The sequence below is a fragment of the Oenanthe melanoleuca genome, unplaced genomic scaffold (genome assembly GCF_029582105.1).
Source record: "Oenanthe melanoleuca isolate GR-GAL-2019-014 unplaced genomic scaffold, OMel1.0 S283, whole genome shotgun sequence".
In the NCBI taxonomy this organism is placed as follows: domain Eukaryota; kingdom Metazoa; phylum Chordata; class Aves; order Passeriformes; family Muscicapidae; genus Oenanthe; species Oenanthe melanoleuca.
The window spans coordinates 1-24,999 of record NW_026612932.1 but is presented as its reverse complement, the minus strand read 5'-3'; the positions used below and the strand labels follow the sequence as shown (position 1 = coordinate 24,999).

The following is a 24,999-nucleotide window of genomic DNA, read 5'->3' as shown; positions in this document are numbered from 1 at the left end:
CCCCGCCCCGCCCGCCGCGCCCCCTCCCCTCCGCGAATCCCGCCGGGGGCGGTGCGGGGCGCGGGGCGCAGGCGCGCTCGGGAGGCGCGGAGCGCTCCCGCCCCCCGCGCCCGCGGGCGCGCCGCCCTCCCTGCAGCCCGCGTTTAAAGGCGGCGGCAGCGGCACCCGGCCCCTCCTGTGACAGCGGCAGCGCCGCTCCGATCCTCGCTCCTGGCGGCCGCCGCCATGTACCGCTACCTGGGGGAGCTGCTCGCGTCCCGCCTGGCCGGCGGCTCGGTGCTGGCGGGCGCGGAGCCGGGCGGGCCGGCGGCGGCCGGCGGGGCGGTGGCGGCGGCGGCGGCGGCATGGGGCGGGGGCCGGTGTCCGCGGCGGCACTACTGCGAGGCGGCCAAGAAGGAGGACGACCCCAACTTCTTCAAGATGGTGGAGGGGTTCTTCGATCGCGGCGCCAGCATCGTGGAGGACAAGCTGGTGGAGGGGCTGCGCACCCGCGAGAGCATGGAGGACCGGCGCCACCGCGTCCGCGGCATCCTCCGCATCATCAAGCCCTGCAACCATGTGCTCAGCGTCACCTTCCCCATCAAGCGCGACAACGGCGAGTGGGAGGTGATCGAGGGCTACCGGGCGCAGCACAGCCAGCACCGCACGCCCTGCAAGGGAGGTGAGCCTCGCCGCCCGGCCGGGCCCGCGGAGGGCCGGGCCGCCCTGCCGTGCCCGCGGCCGCCCCGCCCCGCCTGCCGTGCCCCCGGCCAACCCCCCTGTCCCGCCGCGCCTGCCGCCCGCCCGGCCAGCCAGGGCAGCGCAGCTTCCCTGTGCCGCCCCTGGTATCCGATACCGGGCTCAGGCAGGCGCGGGGCGGCTCCTCCGCAGCCATGCAGCGCTCCGCTGTCCCGGCCCCGCGGGTGACCCCCGGGCCGGCCCCGATGCCGCCTGTCCCGGTACCTGCGCGGGCCTTCGCCGCACCCACCGGTCTGGTGTAGGAGAACCCCCGCCTGGTTTTAACTCGGTGTGGCTCAGAGCTCGATAGTGTTTGTAGGGAGACGTGGGAGCACCATGCTGGCAGTGCCTGCTCGGGTCGGGAGCCGGAGGAGCCGCTGTCCCTTTACGCCCAGCCTGCTGTGTTCGAGAAAACCGAGTACTCGCACAGAAAGCATCCCTAGAGAAAAATAACAAGTTTTAATAACAAGTTAACTGTGTTTCCAGTTACCGGCTGGATACATAGTTAGAAAAAAAGTGGATTTTCTTGAGGTAGCTAGCTCAACTTTGTGAGACCAATGACATGCGGAGGGACCGAGAGGGTGAATCCCCCTGGAGCTGAGCAGAGCTTGGCTCTCGTGGGGTCGGCCGTGATCTCAGAGGAATCAGACTCCCTTTTAGTCTGGGATACTTGGCATTTCCTTGAAAAACAAAGAGAGATGTCCTTCGGTATAACTTACAAAAAAGCTCTGATCTCTGTGGACATTTGAGTATTGGAAACCATTTCAAGTCTGTGACTCAAACGAGAGCTTCTGTAGTCTGTAAACACATTTATTTTTTTTTCAGTGTACATCAGCTTTATGGCAAATAATGATGGTTACAGAAAGCAAGAGATTTCTTGTAAATGAAGTCCTCTAACTTCAAGACTAGATTAGGGAGGGTGTTCTTAGGTAAATGTGTTTGTGAGAATCAGTTCAGCTGGTTTATATATATATATATATATATATATATATATATATATATATATATATATATAATGTATGACATGAGGATTTCTCTCTGCAGCACAAATAGTGTGTCCTGTTAATATGATTCCTAACATTCCCAAGTCAAATATCTAGTGAGTGTCCAGTGACATGCTAAATTCTTACCCAAAAGAGGCTAACTCAACTTTTGGTTGTTTACTTGAAGCAAGAATTAGCATCACACTTAGCTGTAGCTGAAGTTGGGCGTGGCTGAAGTTCACTCTATGAATCTACTGTCTATGCTATTGCTATAATTTCTTTTAAAATACTGATGGATATCACACTGCTGTTGTATCACTGCTTCAGTTAAGTTACTCTTTGCTGCTGCTCACAAAAAGTCCTTTTCTGTACAGCCTGTGTTACTCCTAAGATGCTGCTTGCATAACAAATGCAGTCCAGTGGCAAATGAAGTAGGAAAATAAAATTAATATATGATAGCTTCTGATATTTCACATTAGTATTCCACTTCAGTGAAGGAACCAATGTTTACAAAACAAATAATTATAAAATGCACTGTACATGAACAAACCCCACCAACTGGCTGATTGGACATTCTCTGTTCTGATACCTACACTTCTAAATTCTCACCAGAATTTCTTGATTTTAAGTGGCATTTGTTATGCTTCTCTACACTCACACTGAAACAAACACTGGAGCACATACAGGAAATTGAAAATGACAGCTAAAGAAAATAGGAAGTCTCAGTAGTTTGTCCTTTTCTTCTTGTGCTGTTCCCCACCCTCTCTGAATTTAGGGAAGGGATTGCAGATGATATTTCCTTTCCATTCTTAAGCACAGAGATCATTAATGGATTTCACCTTCTACTGCTCTCTAGGAATTTGCTCACTATTAGGTGACAGATCTGAATTTTATAGTAAGTTTAAATGGGATGCATGATAAGCATAGATCAATTGCTTGAAACCTGCTATGAAGATGATGTTAGGAAGTAGAACATTTCTACTTTAATGGCAAAGAAGTGGTAAAGATATTTCTGCATTTATAGTACATTTCATCCACCTAAAATGCACCAAGAACTTCTGAGCGGGATTTTTGAGCTAAAATTCAGGTGCAGGCCACAAGGATAAAAGTACAAAGTCCAACTAAATACAAATCCACACTCTATATAACAGTATAAAGTAGGGAAACTTGCTGAAGTGAGTGTCCCACACACTGTGGATCCAGAGTCCAGTGCAAGTAGTTTGCACCATCAAGAAACAGCAAAGGACATAAGGGCCCCTTTTAAAAGAAGGGGTAAGTTGACAAGTGGAAGGCTTGCAAAGACATTAAGGGGAACACAGTTTCCACATCTTTTCACATGTAGAATTGTGGCGTTTAACTCTGTGGTTCCTGAAAAGTAAAATTTGGTAGAACAAGGTTACACATTGTCTTTTTTTTTTTTTTTTTTTTTTTTTGAATGTGTGTTTGTGCATTTGGTGCTAAGAAAGAAATTGAGTTTAGTTACTGCTAGGTGATTGCTAGCAAGTGGGGAAACTTTGTCATGCCTGTTGTTCTTTCAAGGACCATTGTGCTTTAAAAGCTCATCTCTTACATTCCCTGAGGTTTACTTAAACTGAAGGATAAGATATGCTGGTTAGAGAATATTAAATACTGTTCTGTGTGCAGATTAGACAAATGATCAAAGTACACTTTAAGATTCAAGTAGGAAATGTAGGAGTAAATACTAAAGTTTTTAGGTCTTTTAAAGGCTGTCCTCCTTTAATTGTTCCTAATTTTTTCAGTAAATTCATACCAAAATACTTCATTAGTGGTTTTATGCTAGTTCTGTATGCCTTTCTGTTTATAAGGGCATTTACAGATATAACCATGAACTAATGAAGAATTTCTATTGTAAATCAAATTTTAGTCTTAATTTAAATGCCCTAAACTTGGAGACAGCTGAATTCCTCAAATAAAAAGAGTCTATTATATGCACTGTAGCAGCACCTTCTTATTTCTCCTAAACATTTGTAGTTAACAGTGTAACATTTAGATGATGTTCATTTGTAGAGATATCTTCAGTTTCTTTGCCTGCTCATTCTCTTCTGGAGTGAAACCTCAATCCCTGTTTAGTGGTCCAGCCCAAATGTGAAAACTGCCAGACTCTAACTGCAAGGTTTATCTTTATAAATCTCACATGTGCCTGCAAATGATACAAACCAGCAGTTCCTTGACTAGTAGTCCTTCTGTACCTCCTCTGTGCTGGCTTCTCTTTTGCCTGCAAAGTAGAAATATCTCAGCAGAGTGAATGCTATGAGAGGGCTGTTTTGAAAATACAGGTCCTGAGTGGATGGATGACTGTGGCCTGATACAGCTGCATGAGGGCAAATCCAAGATTACCTTACATTTTTTGTATAGGCAAACTCCTACACCTTGGTGAGAAACTTGACTGTGGTATTTCTGTTCAAGAAGTACAGTGCTCTTAACACCCTAATTCTAACAATCAAAAGCATTCTTAATAAAAATAGGAAGTTATTTAGAGGTTTATCCTACTTTCCTCTCTCCCCCCAGAGCACACGTAAGAACACAAGTCAGCTTGGTTGTGTTGGACATAGCTGTCACTACATAGCAGTGCAGGTGATTCTTCATTGAGTGAAGAAGAGTGCTTTTTTGGAAAAGAAGCATGAGGTACTGAAACATGCTTTCTTTTCAGTTTACAGCTTTTGGTGAATTTCCACCTTATCCAGGGAACCCAGAAATAACACTCCTTGTTGAATCTTGTGGTGCTTACCTATTTAATTGCTGTAGAAGTTAATCCTTAATTCTGCTTTGGTAGTTGCAGTCTTTTGCATGTTGAGAAGGTGGCGATTCTTTTTCTCAGCCATTTCTTTTTCTTTCTCTGCTGTACTTTAGGAATCTTTACAGAACAGTCATGAATATCCCCATTTAAGTGGTAGGTGGCCCAGTATGTCCAGTATGCAAATCCAGGTTTTAAGGACTCCATTTTCTGCAATGTAACTGTTTGCTAGGAGGGAAAAATCAGTTAGATGCCTCCTCATCCCACTGAGAATATGGAATAAGCAGTTTTCTTGTGTGTTGGGACCTAGGTTGCTTACATGCCAAATGTAGTATTTATACAACTGGACTGATGTTGCTTGGTAGCTGTGGGTCACATCACTCTTTCCTTTGCTGATGTGGTGACTTGCATGCCAGTGGCCAGTACTAACAGGAAACCACAGCTGCTCTTGTTCACTGCACTGACAGCTGCCTAAAGAAGTCAAACAAACCAAATAGGGTACAGGAAATGAGATGTCTGAATACAGATGACTTTGTTGGAAAGTACTCTGGCAGTTCCTACTTAAAATAATAAATTCTTCTAAATAATTTCATCAGATTCTATGAAAGGTGTAGAACTGGTTAAGCTACTTTTTATGTGGTTGCTGATGGCTATTTATCATTAATTGGTCAGTTTTAGAAAACAGTTACTGAATTTTTACCTGCTTAGTAGTATGGAAGTGATTCCATGTTTGTTAGGCAGCATTTACTATGGGAATAATGCTATTAAGTGGTTTTAAAACTTTTTCAAGCTTTTTCAGCTGTCCAGCAGGTCTATTGTAAATGAAATGAATCAAAGCCGGAAACAGTCTAACTTTTGTTTGTGCTCACCCAGATTGCTGTAACCAAGTCTCAGCTGCTTCCTCAGTTCAGAAAGGCTTTAAAACCATCCTTAGTTCTGGACTAGATTTAGTATAACTTTCATTTACAGAGGAATTTTGAAAAGCTTTGTCAAACATTACTTCAGAGTTCACTCTTTTATGTGAAGACAAGTGAGTCTTACTTTATTTATTCAGTTGACTGGGAGGTGAATGAATTTGATTTCCTGTGTGGTGCTGCCTTGGCTGATGGAAGGAGCTATTCTGTACTACAACACTTTCCTGTTGTCTGGTCTTGGCTGCATTATTTTACCTATTAGTATTTATCCTTTTCACTTGGCTCATGAGTTCATATTAATTAGTTTCTTAATGCATAAGGTGGCTTTTATTCATGCCACCCTTTCTGCAGTTTTCCAATTGCAGAGGTCCAAGGCTGGCACTGATCTCCGTGCCCAGTCACAAAATACCCTCTGTTGCAGGCATTATTGTGGCTGAAACAGTTTACATACTCATAATGGAAACCTTACCTGCAGAAGAAAAACCTGTACATGCAGGACTTGGACCACTACAGCGCCATGTGCTGTCTCAACATTATTTATCCCTTTTCTAAGGGTGGAAGGAGTACAGCTATAAGGTATTTTGGAAACAGCAGAGCTGTTTATCTCAGAGTTGAATTAGCTTTGCATTTTTTAAGTCATGCGTGGGTGAAAGTTAAGAGCTTGTGCCTTTGGCCTGGGGTCTTTCAAGTAAGAGATGGAAATGTACCCTTTGGACCATGCAACAGATGGAGCTATAACATGGACCATCTGTAACCTGAAATAAACCTTGGAAACTGATCTAACTCCAGAGGAGTGTGAGAGGTTTTTTGAGGGAAAAAAAGGTAATTAACTTAATGGTGATAACACTTGAAGTGTTATAGCTAAAGTTTGTACCAGTGCCTTACTTTCATAGAATCATTAAGACTGGAAAGCACCTCTAAGATTGAGTCCAGCCTGTGACCAATTTTCATAGGTTTAGAGTCTCTTATTGTAGCTTATTTAACTTCACAATTAGTGCAACAGTGGTTATACATTTAAATAGCAATCAAAAAAATAAGGAAAGGAATGTGTGTCTTGTCTTTTACTTTCTTTTAATGTGCTAGTTGTAATGTGAACCTTATCAGGTTTTTGTTTTTACCTTTGATGTTCTTGTAGGAGGCTATGCCTTGCTCTTTTGGCTGTGAATTTTTTTTAGTCTCAGCTTTTTAATATAATCAGCTCATATCATTGCTGCAGTAGCCAGCTTTGTCCTTGATCTTAAATAGTTGTTTTCCCTTGCTACTGTTGGCTCTTTGTCTATTTATAGAGAGATCATACCTCTCTCAGCATTGGGCTTTCTGCATAAACACGTGGGGGGGGAGGAATCTCCTGTATGATAGTCTCCCTCCTATCTGTTCTCTGGGTGATCCCAGCAAGCACTTTCTTTGTTGCATGGATTGCAATAGCTCCATCTTGTTAGGAATTAGACTCTTAGGAAGAGCATGGAATTTGCCTGCCTATGTCAGCACTGTGGTGACTTCTTATGTGGCTCCTATGGCATTTGGACCAGCCAGGGCCAACTTTGTGTGTTATTTCCGCCCTCTGCACACACACCCCCCTGCACGTGGTAATAATAATATCTGTGTGGAAGCAGTTTACTGTATCTCCCTGTTCCTGTCCTTGTTACTAGTGTTGAGTGCACTTTAATGAGTGATCTAATCCTTTAGGTAGGGCTGAGGTGGTTCTGTAGGTGAGAGACTTTACTTCATAGTCAGATTCTAAGTGCACAAATTCATGTTCTGTTTACTTGCCTGATAGTGTACTAAATTTGCTGTATTCACATTTAAAACACCAAGTCTTATCAATGCACCAGAGGTAATTTTTGAATTGAGGAAATTCTTGGCTTTTTGCAGCATGGATTGAAGTAAACATATATGTTTAAGCATACTTCAAGTGCAGCTTATTAAAAACATACAAAAACTTGTATACTGAAGTATTCTGTCTGGCTGAGTACCTTATGGTCATTTTATACATGCTGGTGCTTAAAGCAGAATGATGGGTTGTATCTATAGGGGAATGTCTGTCCTGCCCTGGCTTTATAGCTGGCTAGTGCTGTGTAGAAAGAGATAAATTTTATTTTCTCTCTTGGCAGTTAGTGAATTGAATTTAGGAATGTGGTTCTTGTTGCTGATTGGTTGTACAGTGTTCTTGTTTTCCAGTATTGAATTACTCATCTTGCTTTGTTAGGTTTATCTGGAATTTCTTTGTCTTCAATAATTGCAAATTCGTCACTGTGTTGTTTACCACAGTTTCCAAATGGTTAAATAACAGCAGTTATTTAACTGTTAAATAATTGCAGTTATTAACTCAGCAGTTTCCTTCTTGGGAAGGTTGGGTTGTTTTTCTTAAATGAAAAATGTGTGTGTTCTGAGAGAGTTTAAGAATTGCTTGGATGATATGTCCCTACTGGGTGAGGTGTCAGTGAATACTTAGCTTGGTGGTAGTACAATCACAATTGCACTTGTTTACTTACCAAACACAAAAATATTATCCATAATCCAGAGTTAAAACATTAAGGACGTAAGGCACTGCAGTGAGTGCTGGGACTGATTTACGGATTTTGCTTAATCCATAGGTGAGCATCTGAACTGCAGCTCCTTCAGACTGGGCTTAGACTCAAGCCTTTGGATAGGGCCAGGCAAGCTGCTAACCCACAGGGTTGCTGCAGAACCCAGTGTTGCTAATAGGGAGATGAACATGCTGTAGTCAGTCCTAGAAACTTCCAAAGGAGATCATGGCATCTGTGTTGCTGAGTGCTGTATGGGTAGTGTAGGATAGCTGCTGGTCTCAAAGGCTTCTTTTGATGAGCAAAATAGCACTTTGCAAATAGAGGTGAGCAGAACAAATGCACCATATAAACAGGAATTGTCATCTGTAAAGGATCCAAATTAGTTCCAGAGCTCACAAGAACATGACAACTAGAAGAAAACACTCAAGTCAAAGCAGGACAAAACCCTCGGTTAGACACTAATAATTTAGGCTGAGATGTGTTCCAGGTTCTGGGAAACTTGAGAGACTTACTAAGATTTACAAGATTTAGTGCAGGAGGAGTAGTTTACCAAGTGTTTTGCTTTGAACTGTTGCTATGACAACTGTTTCCTTTTTTTGAGACTTTGACTACCTCGTGCTGGTTAGTAGTGAGGGCACATGTAGGTACTACCATTTAGGATCGCTGCACGAGTAGCTCAGAAAATAGTGACATGAACTTCCCTAAATAGATTTGTAGGCGTAGTGGAAATGCACTAGTCATCCTTGAAAAGTTGGTGGTTCTGTACAGAAGAAGCAAAGTAAGGAAGCAAAATAAACACACTTAACATCACAGAACTTACTGAAATCCATACAATGTAAAATTTAGTCAGATGTATAACCAGTTTTCTTGGAAATCAAGGTCTTTGTTGTGTGTATGTTATTACACCCCTACTGTAAAATTATTAAAATGATAACTGACTGCTTTTATTATAGAATTCAAAGTAGCCTTGCTGATAAAGACTGCTTTGATGTGAAGAGGTAACTGAGTGAAGTTAGTTTAATATCTCCATTTTACAGGTTGTAAAAAAGAAGTTTTAGAAGCAGACACTTCAGTGTAGTGATAAAGCTTTCTCTTTACCCTGACCAATACAAAAAAATTAAAACATTTCCTCATTTAGAAGCCTTTGTGCGTAGAAAAACAAAGCCACTCTTAGCATACTGTTTAACTTCTTGGGGCGTGGTAAGGAAAGAGAATTCTCAACTAAAACAAGAATTCATGTTTTCCAATGAAAAGTATTTTCCATGGCCGTGAGTCATACTGTAACTTGAGGCTTTCTTCAAACTATTTGTTTGTAGCTGGTTTGCTGTAAAAGGCACAAGTTTCCAGAGACGTACTGCATGTGACTTGCCAGGGTTTAAAAAAATTATAATCTTGCTACTTAACAGTGGCTTTGTTTGCTTTTATGTAGTGAGAACCTTAAAAAAAAAAAAGCCAAAAAACCCAAACTCAGCATTTTTTCTGTGCATATGGTCCATTTTTAGACTCAGGCTATTGAATTCGTAGTAATAGTGCCAAAAGAGTCACACAAATGCATGGCAATACTCCTGCCAAATTAGGAAGCTGTCAAACTAAATTTCAATGATGTCCAAATAGAACAGAAATTAAGTAAGTATTTTGTCTTTGTGCATCTGCTTGCAGATGGAATGTCAGGCATTCTCAGATGCCTGCTTCTCATCAGTCTTAACAGCTTAGCACAAATGACTTCCCTGTCAAGAGGTGGCCCTCCTGTAGAGTAATTACAGTTCCTGGAAAACAGTATCTGGCTGAATTATGAAAAGGAATTAAATGCTAGCGCATCTTAAATGTTATGTGCTCCTGCCAGGGAAGGGAAAAATTCATTACACCTGTCAGAGAGCCTGGGTTCACACCCTGAACTTTACTTGATGATTTTACCACATAGACTAGAGAAGAGTGACCAGTAAAGTCATCACAACTCTCAGAATTGACTAGTCTTCCACTTACAAAGATAAAGCCAGCAGTCAAGCCATTTTAATTACAACTGTTTAAAAGCCTGGAAAAGGCTCATTCAGAAGTTGTCCAGAAAAGAACAGTTTTGACCTCAAGTCCAAAAGTTTTCTGTGTTCTGGTATGTGTACATGGCTGACAGGCAGCTCAGTTGAAAGCCTGTCAATACTTTGTTAGTTTTGGAGCTTTTGCCATATTTACCTTGATATGAAAACTTAGCATTTGTTACATCAAAATTTGTGGTAATCCTTGACTATAATGCAAGGAACCAGAGATCTAACTGTTCTACATGCACTGGAGTGAGTACCTGCACTAGCACTTCTAGTTAAAGTGCTGCTTGTTTTCCTCTTCAGATCCTCTCTTCCTTATGATTTGCAGAAGAGGCTTCCCTCTCTTTAAACTGTATTTTGCTTCTCTCTTTAAACTGCACAAGATAACTAGCCCAAAGTATTTAGTCTCCCTGCTGCTTTTCATATATCAATAAACAACATTTTGTATGCCTGCAGTAGTACATTTATAGCAAAACTGCTTTGTATACACAGCTTGGAAGTTTAAATAAGTATATGGGTTGAATAAATACACAGTGATCTACTTCAGCTGGGGGTGGAGGGGCAGAGTTCACTTCTGGCCAACATAGGCTGTGTCTCCAAACTTGGCTGGCTTGAGCAATACTCAGATGAGACCTGTCCCCAGAGTACCTGCCAAGAGGGAATGATTTCCCCAGGCCCGACAGTCAGTGCCATGGGTAGTGCTCATTCTTGCTCAAAGCTTGACAGAAGGATGACTGATTCTCTGAAGGATCAGAGTAAGACATTAAAAAAAAAACCAAGACATTTATGTTCTAATTTTGACTGGCCTTTTGGGCTCTGATGGGTTCTACTTAAATTTTGAACATTACTTCCCATGAGAAGGTTATTGAAAGCTCAGATGTTAACTCCATGCAGCTATCTAAGTCAGAAACTACTTAGTTTGCTTTTGGAGACCACCCTTCACAGAATAAATTTAAATTCTGTTCTGCAGAGGCATGGTACTTTCTTTTACTGATTGAACTCTCATAAGAAAGCGGCACTTGGCCCTCAGCTTTATTTGAGCAGCACTTAGTTCCTTTGAAACTGGGATTGTTTCCAGAGCATTCAGGAATGGCTTTCATAGCAGCACAGTGCTTTAGTTTGGATAATGTATGCTGGCCTTTTTTCACTCCTGAGAACCTGAATATGGTCTTCTCTTTACATAATAGGAAATTTGTGGGGCCATGTTCTGGCATCTAAAGGACACTCTGTGCCTGCTACAAACCACCGTGCACCTTGGCAGAATCTACAACCAAAGATTTGGGGAGTAGAGATGGGAATAATAAATAATTCATGGTTCTGTTGTATGCTTAGTTAAGTAGGAGAAGCTTGGAGAACAAACCTACAGCCATCTTCTGGCTGTGGCCCTGTGACTTTGCACACATGTTGATCTTAAACATCATGTTTCAGCATCTCTAGTTCTCTATATCTGCCCTGTCTGTTTGGTTAAATATTTTCTACTCTGTATCTACCTTCAGATTCATGAATCTTAACTTTGAGTTCAATCAATTTATTGGATTTTTCCATTTTTCAGAAGACTGGTAAGAGTCAGGCAGGTGAAAGATCTCCTTACCTTTGTGTAACTACTTTTTTACTCAGCTTTGAACTACCTAGAATGTTGGGCTCACCCATTTTGCATCTGAGCTGCTGCCAGCGCACAACAAATTGAATTTGCATTTGCACCATGTGTCAGCAGACACTTGCAGCCCTGCTGAGTGACTTGGAGCAGGGAATGCAGGTGTGGGCTGGCTTCCATGTGGGTGTGGAAGGGTGGCCTGGTCTCACAAGCTCACTGGTGCAGGACTATTCCCTCAAAGTGTTTTGAAAAAATTAAAACTAGCAGAGTGGTTTATTGCTTTTTGTTTTGTGGCTGTGCCTAGCAGCCAAGGCCTTGAAGCCAAGCAAGAACTTAACAGGAACTTGTATTACTCTATCAAAAAGACCTTAATTATAACCTGTACTTGATAAGTTATGTTGAGGAACAAAGTTAATCTTGTATATACAATGAATAAAGTCCAAAGCTAAATAAAGATCTTGTGGAATGCTGCAGTGCTTTATCAGCCTCTTGAAAACTCTGCTCTTAGCTACCTGTCAGCTTGATTCATCTTTATCACAAGAAATATTCACTTTTCCCCCTAAGGCTGAGTGCTGCCATTAAGCTACTTCACAGAAAATTATTGAAGTAGTGAGTTTCTTCTACATAAAAGGTAGATATCTAAGGAGGGGAACAGGTCTTGCTCTTTACCTCTTAGAGTAAATAAGTTCATAAGCTACCTACTTATGTGTTAAAGATTGTTGGTGTAGAGTTACCCTTCCCAATTTATAAATACTTATGAAGCTGTTTAGTGAATTTCTCTTTTTCTCTTGTGTGTCTTTTGCAGGTATTCGTTACAGTATGGATGTTAGTGTGGATGAAGTGAAAGCCTTGGCATCTCTCATGACATACAAATGTGCTGTGGTTGGTAAGTGTTCATTTTTCAAGTAAGATTTCAATCTTCAGTTTCAATCAGTACTGATGTAATTACATAAAAAAAACAAACATGTAAAGGAGTAAAATGAAATTCAGACACTAATCTCTAACTTAAATCTGTAGCAAGGTGGGAAAAATCTTTATCTATCTAAAAAATAATAATACGTATTCCCTCTGCTGTTACTGAAAATACTTTAATAAGGTTGCATTTTCATTTGAAAAGTCCAAATTCTGCTAACTACCCCCCCCCCCCCATAGATAGTAATGCATCTTGAACTCAAATTCAGGTATGACAAATTTGGATTAGTAGGAGACTAATTCTAGGGGGAGCAGATGGAGGCTGCAAAGGATTGAGGCAGGGGAGTTGTGGAGAGAGAAAGATAAAATTCCTTTATGGGTTATAAAGAAGTATAATTTGTACACAGTTACTAAATTGTGGAGGAGTTTGGAGAGAATCTGCGTATTATGTGTAAGAAAAGAAAATACTTTCCTAATGTATATAGATGCATTTAGGACTTCCAAAGTAAAATTTTTGAGCTAAACCAGTAAAATATAAAAGGTAAAACTTATTATTTCTGCAAGTGTCCTGGACAAGATATATTTAAGCATAGGAAATTTAAATAATGAACTTCTGACTTCTAAAGACCATTTTCAAAGTGCCTTTAAAGATCTCCCATTTTTATAAGAGTACCTAGATCAGATTATAACTTACACTTCAGAAGCCATAAACACAGCAAAACCAAAATCACTGCTAAAATCAAAGATATAATTACACATCTTTCTCATGTGTTCTGCCTTTATTGTTGAAAAAGTAAAATGATTTTCCTTTGCATTCTTGTAGATGTGCCATTTGGTGGGGCAAAGGCTGGTGTCAAGATCAATCCCAAGAACTACACAGTAAGCCTAATCATAGATAAAAATTTGATTATCTGCAATACTGAAGCCAGCCAGTTAAAAAAGCTCTTCTAAGGGCATTAATGACCACTTAAAACCTCCTGCCACTTCTGCCTGTGTAAAGGCTGAATGCAGCCTGTGCATGCAATAGGTAGGAAAAGAATTTTTAAAAGATCTGTGTTTCAGAGGTGGAATACTTCAATTACTTAATTTATTAGCTTTTTTTCTGAAAATCAGGAGACTACAAATAATTTGGAACCTGGAATTTTTTTTAAGTTGATACTGTTAATAAAAGCTTAAATTAAGTTACTCTTCGAAAAAAAAAGTTAATGTTTTTGTTTATTTTGACTAATAGTTTTATGCTCCATTAAACCATTCTATGCAGTGTTCCAGTGTGAATAATAACTAACTTGGCTTATAAAAGGTTTACTGCAGGCTTGCCTTCTTGCCCTAATTAAAACAACGTGTGCAGAAAGGAATACCAGAATGCATAACAGATATTCTAAGCTCAAAGCTCCTGTAAGGATTTGTGTCAAGTTGTTTGGCTGTGTTGATTACAGAACTGGCAGGGCCAGCTCTTGCTGGTTGTAAATCGCTCACACAGGATATCAAATTTGTTTGCTGGAAATCTCTGCTGTGGGCACAGGTGGTTCTTCCTGTGCCATGCTCCCGACTTGTCATGGATCAGAATGTACAGAAAGAAAGCACAATGTTTCTTGTGCTGCCTGAATACCAACAGTCTGCTAGGGAGTGGCATATAAATTATATAAATTATGAATCATCCTTTCTTCTGAAAGAAGAGGGCGTTTGCTTATGCTTGGGCTACGTTTGAGCAAATACTTATAAGCACTAATGATTTCTTCTGATATTTATTGCATTTTCTCTACAGGACAATGAATTGGAAAAGATCACAAGAAGGTTTACCATGGAGCTGGCAAAAAAGGGCTTTATTGGTATGTCGGGCAGCTTTACTATTCAAATTTAGAATCTGATTTATTGTGCATTGGCAATGTCCATTAGATATTATCCTTAAATAACAGTATTTTTGGAAACTGTAAGCAGTTTGGGTACAGAATTTTCAGCAAGAACCACAAAGAATTGAGTCATTTCATCCTAGTGCATTTTATAGGGAACTGTGTCTTAACTGTTTCTGGTGGCTGTTCTGCTATGAGAAGCCACAATTGCCTGGTCATGGTATCCAAAATGAATCACATTTCTCTCAGTGTTAGATCAGAAAATGGTGACCATATTTGTTGCAGTTTTAATCTCTAATAGCAAGCCCTTCACTGTTACTGTTTCGTGTAGTCTCAGTTGAAGCTTTTGGCAGGTATCTGAGGAAAGAGAGGAAGGAAATAGAAGATCCACCCCAGCAAAAGTTGATGGTTTCACCCATGGCAACCAGGGGCTGCAAGGGAAGCGTAGGCAAGAAGCATAGGAGCCTGTTGTAACAGAACCTCAGCTTCTGTAATGCTAGTAGGGGCTTCATTCACACTCAGCCCTGAGCTGTTCTGGTAGCTTTGCTGTCTGGAGTTGCTGTCTGGACATCTCCTCTGCAGAAAGCTGAATATTACCAGCTCAACTTTACCCAGAAAAGGTTCTTACTCAAATGAATAAAGAGGCATTTAGCTAGTTAAAAGTCTGTCATGTATTCCTGATATCTAACTGCCTTGGGAATGTCTATCCTTTTATCTGCATTTTCTTGCTCTTCATCCAGAGTGTTTGTCATCTGCTCTTTCAGACAGAGTATTTATCATGTAAATTAAGCTCTTTTATAAGCACACTTACTGATGTTACATGTGACTATGGTTTTACTATACACAGTGTAAGCTATAGTGATAATTAGTTCAGTGACAATTAAAATGGTTTGATAAAATTGTCTTCTTTTTAGGCTCTCTTGGTGGTGCTACACAACTTTCACAGGCATTTTAAAGATACTTTAAAAATTGTATGGGAAGAATTGCATATAATATCCTGATTAGCAAGTGTCTATAATCTTACATAGTCTGGGGAAATACTATTTTTAGCTAGCTACAAAAACTAGATTTTTTTTTTAATTTCAACGCATATGTAAGACTGCTTTTAAAGGTTTATTTCATCAAGAAAGAGAAGTGAAACCTTTCTTGAAGTAAGCCATAAAATCAAATGCATGTGCTACAGTGCAATGACCAGGAATAGCCTACCTTTAATATTTAAACTCACCCAGGAACAGGAAGGAAATTCTTATGCCAAGAATCAAATCAATGTCGCAGTATATAGAAGTCATACCTAGATAGCACCCTCTCTGCAAAAAAACCCAAACCACTTCTGGTACACTATCCTGCTCTGACTTTTTATTCACAAAGTGGCCTACACTTTTTATCAAATGGCTTATATAAAGGTTGGGGGTTTTGATAATATTGTAGAAATGTGTGATACAGCATCAAAAACTGCAGTGAATCCAGAAGAACATGTTGCTTGCATAGTAAACTGAGGATTAAACAGGAAAACGGTTCTTCTCTGCCAAGGGCTGCGCAGTTCCCAAGGGAATAATAATTGGAAATAACTGTCTCTGAGTGTGATCCTTAAGAGCTGTTTTCACTGTTGCCAACAGGACCTGGTGTGGATGTGCCTGCTCCTGATATGAGCACGGGGGAGAGGGAGATGTCCTGGATTGCTGACACCTATGCCAGTACCATAGGACACTATGTAAGTCTTGAGCAGAGGCTTTCAAGCAGAAAAGGTGCCTAATCATATCAATTTGTTTACTTACTGGATCTAAAAATATTCTTGCGAACTGTGACAACCTCAGTGGTGTGATGATTTTAGAGTACAGCAAAGGAAAAATAGGTTAAGGTTAACATTCTTACACTAGCCTTAAAAGAAGCTTCTCTGATACAATACTGATTGCAACTGTTCAACAAAAAGAAAATACACTGTTTTAAAAAGTATATAATCTAAAATTGGTTTGTATTTGTATCATTTTCCTCTGTTTTTCATTGGTACTGTAATTACTAATTTAAAGTTGTTAACTGATAACTGAATTTACAAGTTTTATTCATGCTCATGGTTTTGTTCATTCCAGACACCATACCAATTAAGTTCACACTGTTGGTATAACTTGCAAAAGTTTTCAGATTCTCGGCAGTCTCCTAGAAGTAACAAGTTTCATTGTGGACTTAAATTCTTCAAAGTATAAAGTAAAAGACACTGACATAATTTATAGCCCAGAAGGCAATAAAAAAAATTAATGTTTTTTAAAATTACTTTTTAATGCTAGCCTTTGGTTTGGCCTTTGTCCTTGTGTCAGTGAGATTATTTGTACCTGTTAACCAAACACTTTCATTGTGTGCTTTCAACAGGTCTGTTCAAAGAAAAATGTATTTAGTAGCTGTGTTAATATGCTAATCCATTGCATGTTTGCCTATCCCAGCTCCTTTTGAAGCTGAAAGCCTCTTTCCTTGTACTTTGTGCAGTCCCTTCCAGCAGCTGCCCTGAAGTACAGCAGGGTGTACTTCACCTCAGTGCCTTGGGCTTTAGTGCCACCCACCACATTAGTGCCACATTGCTCAAGATGTGCCTGGCTGTCCTCAGGCAGTCTCCTGGCACAAGACTTGTCTGAGGCCTTCTTGGACAGTAGGAGATGGAATGGCACAGGTTCTTCTAAGTCTGAAATAGTCTGAGGTATCTTATGGGAGGAAAAAAGGAATGTTTGAGGGATCAGCTGTGACATGCTGATTAGTTGAGTTAAATCAGTTTTACACAGAGGTCTCTGTTAAGGATATCGCTGTAAAACATTATTTGCTTTTTGCTATTCACATAGGTAAATATTTTAATTAAAACTTGATATCTGATAAAAAGACAAAATTATGACTTCTGAAGGACTCCAACATGCAAGGTGGCAGCTAGTTCCCTCAGAACATAAATTCCAGCTTAGAGCAATGCTACTGCCTGAAAGCATTTAACTCGTTGCACTAAAATGTGTATTTCACTGTGATACAACAGCACTGTATTATTAAAACTGACAAGAAGGATCACAGCAAGTGACCTGCTTTAAGATTTGCTGTAGAGTTCTCATAGTTTCACACAAAAGCTCAATTTTTAAAAAATTAAATGAAATGGATACATTTCTTATTCTTTTCACTTTATAATCTCACCTTATTGTTCTTTCCACATTATAATCTCACCTTATTGTGTAGTGCTACACATTCTTATGATTCAGTGACAACAGAAAAGAAAATAACTACTGAGAATTAAAATTTGAATTATGCTACAACAGCTTCTTTTTAGACTCCCTCTGTATGGCAGTATTTTATTGAAAAAATTAAAAAACCTGAGGATTCAAGACCACTTTTCTGCAGAGTTAATTAAAAAATGGAAATAAGGGAGTGGGGGATGAGAGGGAAAATGTAAATGTTAGTTTACTTACTTTTGTTGAGTTGCTTGTTTGTACACTCAAGAGAGAGTGACAGCCACAGTGGAACTCCAGAGCTCTTGTGGAGGCTGACCAGGTAATGGAGGAGGAAAGTGAGAATTCTGACAAGACTATAAAAAGGGGAATAATCCTTCAAAACTAGTTTCTAGAGGAAGATGTTTCAGATAACTATCTGGTTGGAACACCAAGAGCAAAAATAGAGGTGATTAAGGAATCCTAAAAAGATAAAAGTGGCCGCAGGGGGAGGAGGGAAAGGAGAAGTAAGAACAGAAAATGAGCAACAAACAAAAGTGAAACCAGCTGTAATTCCAAGCACAGATGGAAGCTGTGCAATGGAGTACATTCAGTGGAGTGCAGTGGATAAGATAACTCTGGTGAGAGGGATCTGTCTGAGACAGACCTGATGGCTCTGTGCTTGCTCACTGCACACAGCTGTGTTCAGGGAGTTTCAACTGGGAAGGATAAATCAAATAACGGATATAAACAGGGGAAGTTTGCTCAAAACCTACCATACAGAGCCAGGAAGCTGGAGAGACAAGGAGAACATCATTGAAAGGGGAAAAGGGGTTAAGAAAGGAGCAAAAGTTAGTGCCTGAACATCACCAACTAACTTGATAAGCTGCCAGTGCTGATAGAGAAGTCTTTGATGCTATGTTATAAGCCATTTTTCAAGATTCTCAGTAAAAGCAATGCTCTTTGGTTTTCACCCAAAATGTGTTAAAAGCTTTTGTTTATTCACTTGAAACCAAAGATTTTAGGACTTTGACATCAGCTGTGGCATTTATATGTGACTTTAAGAAGACCTGGATCTGCCCTCACTTCATGCTCTGTTTTCTTGACAAACCATGCAAGTTGGTAATAACTACCATGTTAACTGTTCCAGAAAATCCATCTGAAGTTGCTGGATCACTGAATTATATATAGCTGAAGTTTTTTATTAAATTAATCCTTTCCGCTCTTGCTGTGCTTCCTGACACAATCAACTGACTTTTGGTACACAGGAAAAGACTTTGATAAATACATTTTTATATGTGGTGGGAAGCTGTATTTCTTCACGTATTTATAAAATACATTTCCTCTTTTGTGAATGCAGGAAGCCCAAAGCATAGTTTAAGACCATTTAACAGAATAAAAACCTGAAAGTCTATTAAAACATCAGACCCAGTCGTTCCAAGAAAACACCCCTGCCAATCTTCGTTACAGTTGAGATGCCACAAGAGGGAGCATACAGCTTATGGAGAACAGTGAGCTCTGTTTTGGGAGGCTGAATTAGGAATTCTATGGCAAGCCTAGCATCACTTTTATCGTTCTTAAAGACGGCTATATGTTAACTCACTATCATTTTCAAGCAGTAAATAGTTTTAGTCTTCATTATGGCTCTATTCTCCTCCAGCCATTCTGCCTCCACTTACTTTTGTCTGTTCCTTTCCTTCCTCTCACCAAGCATCCTGCACCACAGGCATGCAAATGCCTTTGGCACAAGGGAATGTGTGGCTGGTGGAATGGAAACCCATCCGGCTGCTGGCACACTCATTTCAGTGGATTCTCTTTCATCCCTACTTTTTCACTTGTCTTGGAAGCCAAGCCACCGTGTGACTGCTCCCAGGGTGTGGGAGCATGGGAACCACTGGTGACAGAAGAGAGAGGTCCAGTGTCTGGTTTGCAAGAATTTCTTTCAGGTTACTAATTCCAATTGGAAAAATCAGCTATGGTTTTAAATAGCTATTTTATCTTGGCTGACTATCTGGCATATAGAAAACATAATTTTATTGGCACCAAATCACGAATAGAGGCTTGATTGAAAATATTGATTTTCTGAATCAAAGTAGTAAATACTCAACTTTTCCCATATGACCTTCAAACTGCAGATTTCCTTTGAGATCAAGTATTCTGACTACAGACATCATACCTCATTTTGTAATTGCAAAGTAACTAAATTTGTTATAAAGGAACTGTAACCACTGTTTAAAGATGATTAAAAGGCAGTTCAAGGATATGTCTAAGCCCTCCAAAAAATTAAGACATCAAAAGTAATGATGTAAGAAATTGTAGCTATAAGTAGGAGCTGACTTTGAGACACATTCCTAAAAGCTTTTTGATTTGTCTACTTGTGGATGTCACCATGATACAGACTGAAGTTAACATACACACTTAGAGGCAACAAAAAAATCACAGATCATGTCCACTATTGCATTACACAACTTTTCTGACAGAATATTCTGAGGTGTTCACACAAAGTGAGGAAGGAAATCATCTTTGCAGACTAAATGTATTTAAGCTATATCATGTTCTGACTTCTAAAATTTCCATTTTCCCTTGTCTAAAGTGTACAGAACTTCTTGTTCCAGCTGGTGTTATTTTTAATGAATTCCATGTCTCACAAATCCTTTGCTGTTTTACAGGATATTAATGCACATGCATGTGTAACTGGTAAACCCATCAGCCAGGGTGGGATCCATGGACGTATATCTGCAACTGGTCGTGGTGTCTTCCATGGAATTGAAAATTTCATCAATGAAGCCTCATACATGAGCTTATTAGGAATGACTCCAGGATTTGGAGATAAAACATTTGCTGTTCAGGTAACTTTTTTCCTTGGACTGTAGTACAGAGACTTTAAGTAGAGCTGTTTTTAAAACAGGCTGTAGCCCTTTAAATACTGAGAGAGTTTTAAAACTTCCAAGTTAACCTTTACTCTCAAACTTTTCAAGTAAAACACTTTTCAAGTAACATAGATGTCTTTTTATTTTGGACTGGTTTTTGTAAACTAAACTTTCAATTGCACTCTACAGGTACAAAGCCAAATCTCTATAAATGATCTTGTAAGCTGCAAATACTAAAATGAATACTGTTACAGGAGTTCTTTACATAGCATACTTTTCAGTGAGTTATGATACTACTTTTACCTACACAAAATTTGCTGCAATGTTTTATAATAAAAAATTTAAGGAGAGGAGGAATTGAGGGTTATGTTCTAATTCCATTATGGAATAAGCAGTTGGAAAAATGTGAACTAAGACCTTATCCTAAATTTGTAGGGTTGAATGTACATTTTTGGTGTTCCAAAATCAGGGATTTATGGGGACTTGGAGATTTATGTAGTTGAATTTTGAAAGGGTTTGATAGTAGTATGCATTATCATTCCTAAAATTTCAGAGAAAGGAAACTTGTTTAACTTTAAACAGTGTGTTAAATGGAGGCTTTGAGGAGCTGATATGTTTTGTTGTTTCCAAAAAGTGCTTGTTAGAAATAGCAGAGTAATTGTAACCTCCAAGTTGTCCTCTAGTTAACCTGTGGGCTGGAACAAACATCTCTGCCCTGCACAGGCCCAGCAGCATGCTCATCTCCCTGCTCTTTGGCGTTTTCATGCCTGCCAGAGAGGACTAACCAACACACACTTAAGCAAAACTTAGACTAAAAATATGGTCATAAGAAAAGCAGAACATTCTTGTAGGAAAATGAGCCTAGAGCATTTCATAGAGACCTAAGGCATGACAGACTCTTCTATCAAAGTTTGCTTCTAATACAAAAGCAAAAATCCCAAGTATAATTGAAGCTGTGTTATACAGGAATTTATTATTCAGCTTTTTTGTATGACAAACTTTCAACATTGATCATACGACCTTTTGGTCGTATGTGTGTTCTTTTGTTTCCAGAAACATCAGCATTCTAGAAGTAAAGGAACTTAATGGCCTGGAATTAAGTCAGTAGTCATACAAAAATCCACTAACCCCTTTAAGTGGGTGCCAGTCATAAAGTAGATACACAGAATGTTCCCAGGTTGATAAACATCACAGTTTTGACACTTTCTTAGTAGCATTACCTTTCCATTTCTATATTTCCAGTACAAAACACTTACCACAGCTGTACATTGCTGGCTACAGTGCATAATTTCTGCAGTGGTATTCAAACAAGAATAGAATGTATGTAGATTTCTTCCATCTTGCCTATACACATCATCTAATGCCAAGGTGTGCCAATAGATGAAGAACTATTTAAAACAGTATAAGCCTTAGCAGTAATCATTTTAGCTGGAGGATTGACTACTTTTCCCTTTCTCTTTCCACCTCCAGGGATTTGGTAATGTGGGCTTGCATTCTATGAGATACTTGCATCGTTATGGTGCAAAATGTGTCGCTGTCGGAGAGTTTAACGGTTCCATCTGGAATCCTGATGGGATTGACCCGAAGGAACTAGAAGATTTCAAATTGGTATGAAACTTAGCTGAGCAGAAAGAATTTCAGCTTTGCAAGTACATAGGATGAACTGAATTCTGCTGTAGAGTGGTGGTGTGATATTTAAAGCATGCTGCGAATAGTCCTTGCAAAATGTCTTAGAAATGTTGATTCTTCTGACTTTTCCTTCTTATCCCCAATAAGAATGCAAATGTAGGTGGTAGCTTTTTTACCTTTTGACCTGACTCTCAAAAAATGTCTGTATGTGTGCAGGCTAATTACTTTGTTTTCAGAATTGGAGTTGTTGTTATTATTATATTGCCTTTCTTATGCTTAAAATAGGAAGGTTGTCTTAAGGAACCAGAGCAAGGAGGTTCCTGAAGGATTCCTGACTGAGAATCACAAGCTCATGGTTAAGATGTACAAAGTGTACTTTTGCTGTTTCTCACCTATTGGATGTTTTTGAAAGAAGGAAAGCCTGCCCAGCAGTGTGACTTGAATGTGTAGTTTATAATGAAAACTGGATGAGGTCTTTTAATTTCAGTTTCCAAATGAAGTAGACTTGAGGAGACAGTTCACAGCACTAAAATACAATCTTTTGCTTAAAGTTTCTTAGGGGCTTATTTGATATGTCTTCTTTTATATAGGGAATATTTGAATTTCTTTATCATCCTCTTTCTCAAAAGAATGAAGATTCAATTACTAAGCAAAGGCTACGGTTGTAGTACTGAATTTTAAAAACCATTGCAATCTTATGTGATGCAACTTATCCTGGGTGTAGCAGACTAGTGAGTCATTTCAGTTGTTTGAAAACTATTTTAAGAGCTTAGAGGGACCTTTTTTTGTCTTCATGCAGAGAGCTGTTATGGTTCAGTCTTGGGAACTTTGTTCCTGAAGCTTTGTAGCTTGCTTTTTATGCCTAAGTAAGGATAGGAAATCTGTTATGTGCTGTCTCTCTAGTACTGTTGCTTCTCCCTTTTCTCTCCCTTGGAAGTCAGAAGGGAAGAAATTTGTATGAGTGCACAACACACTAAAACCACAGTGGTTTGTTTTCTTCACACAGCAACATGGGACAATCATGGGCTTCCCTAAAGCAAAGCCACTTGAGGGCAGCATTCTGGAAACAGACTGTGACATTCTAATCCCTGCTGCCAGCGAGAAGCAGTTGACCAAGGCCAACGCACACAGAGTTAAAGCAAAAGTAAGTCAAGGAGTTCAAATGGAAATGAAAAATAGAGATGGTCTGTTTAAATACTAATAATCTATAATCAGCATGAAAAACCCAAATCTATACCTCTGAGTTACTCTGTGCTGTGATTTCTTTCAGATTATTGCTGAAGGTGCCAATGGGCCTACAACTCCTGAAGCTGACAAAATCTTCTTGGAGCGGAATATCATGGTTATCCCTGTAAGGTTCTATCACAACCTTTGATTTTCATTACAAAAGGAACATTTTTGTGAAGAGATGCTAGTTATTGAAGGCTTTTATTAATAGCTATTCATTCTCTAAGAGTGTTTTTTAATAACTGATGTCTAGGAAATGGGTGTCAGTATTGCTGAAGAATGATAATATTTATTGAAGACCTCACTACAACTGTAAATGACCTAAGATAATTATTATTAGCTGACATTTGCTCAGTCAAAAAGTGCACTAAACACAGGAAGAAGGAAGAGTAAATATTCTGGTTGGTTTGTAAACATGGTGTGTCTGGGTGATGTTCTGACATAGCTGTGTACTGCACAATGTGTAGAGTGTGTGCAGAGATAATTTGAAAGAATAAGACCTATCCAGCTATTCTGACCATTTCTTCACAGAGAAAGGGTGTCCTGATCAAGTGATCTTGCTAGGTAGAGGAGCTGATCTTCAGCCTTTACTCACTGAGATGGCCTAAGAATGCTCTTATTTTCTTAAACATTTGTGACATAATAGAAGTAGTCAGTCAAGCACACCTGAACTTGATGTGTTCTAAAGTCAAGTTCTATTTTAAATCAGTAGAAGTAATCCCTGAACTGAAGAAGAGGGTGTTATCCTGTAAGAATAAGAACTGGATTGTCTTCTGTACTGTGGTTTAAAGTGGTGCCTTGTATATAATGCTGCTTGCTGTTGCAGAACTTTGTCACGTGGTCACAATTCAAAATATTCTTTCTGTGCAGGATCTTTACCTGAATGCTGGTGGTGTGACAGTATCCTACTTTGAATGGCTGAAAAACTTGAACCATGTCAGTTATGGCCGTTTGACTTTCAAATATGAAAGAGATTCAAACTACCACTTGCTCAGTAAGTGCTCGCTTCTGCTTCCATGCACTTTCTAATTAATAGACTGGACTAGCAAACACCAAATTTGGGAGAAATGAAAACAGAACTCTTTAAGGTCCCCACAATTTCCCCAGAAATCTGTAATTGCTGCTTACTAAAGAATAGAAAAAGTTTTATAGGTTAACTGACCTGCAGCTCTAGTGACTTAAATGCATACTTTTTAGTTATCTTTTAATTCTTTCCTCAGTTTTGTAAAATAATAAAGTCAAACCACTTAAGTGAAATATTTACTACGTCTTAATAAACGTCTTTTAGCTGTACACTTGGTATTTAGGAAGCATTCAAATGAAGTTCAAGTGGGTACCATTGTTCTGCACATTCAACAATAAAGGATTTCTGTAAAGGCCAATAATATAATAGGCACTGGAAAAACTTGCTTGTGGCTCATGGTCATTCTGTGCTCTCTACTTTCTGGGAAACAATAACAACAATTACGTGAAGAGATTAAGCTCAGTGGAGAAGAACTGGAGGATATTGCTCCATTTTAAACAGTACCCTGTAGAAAACATGAGAATCTTGAGACACTGAACTTGACAAAACATATACATGAATAGTTTTTTATAGCCCTTTCTCATAAATCATACATTGTTAGGTGTTTCTAAAGTAGTGGAGAGTTATGGCAATTCTCATTTAAATCCTTTTCTTAACTTTGAGAATGTGTCACCTCAAATGCTCTTTGTTGTTGTTTAGGAATTTCAGAATTTCAAGAACTAAGATGAAATAAATATCTAGGAAAATACCAAAGCACTGCTCATGTCATAAGGAAAAAAAAAAAATTCTA

The 24,999-nt window shown here is 39.4% G+C and overlaps 1 protein-coding gene across 1 annotated transcript; it reads left to right on the top strand.

Annotated features, from left to right (window-relative positions):
• Window positions 1-109: 109 nt before the first annotated feature.
• LOC130266849 (glutamate dehydrogenase 1, mitochondrial-like) lies at window positions 110-24,229 on the top strand. Its single transcript, XM_056516120.1, has 10 exons — window positions 110-661; window positions 12,333-12,413; window positions 13,263-13,318; window positions 14,205-14,268; window positions 15,906-16,000; window positions 20,129-20,308; window positions 21,800-21,937; window positions 22,965-23,102; window positions 23,229-23,309; window positions 24,056-24,229. Exons 1-10 carry the CDS (start codon window positions 226-228, stop codon window positions 24,212-24,214), a joined length of 1,428 nt encoding a protein of 475 aa, XP_056372095.1. The 5' UTR covers window positions 110-225; the 3' UTR covers window positions 24,215-24,229.
• The last annotated feature ends 770 nt before the right edge of the window (window positions 24,230-24,999 follow it).

Bases quoted from the DNA above. Each gene is read 5' to 3' on its own strand.
- LOC130266849 (XM_056516120.1), top strand. From the start codon at position 226: ATGTACCGCTACCTGGGGGAGCTGCTCGCGTCCCGCCTGGCCGGCGGC. The intron at 14,269-15,905 runs GTATGTCGGGCA...TGTTGCCAACAG, and splicing joins GGCAAAAAAGGGCTTTATTG to GACCTGGTGTGGATGTGCCT. The intron at 20,309-21,799 runs GTAACTTTTTTC...TTCCACCTCCAG, and splicing joins ATAAAACATTTGCTGTTCAG to GGATTTGGTAATGTGGGCTT.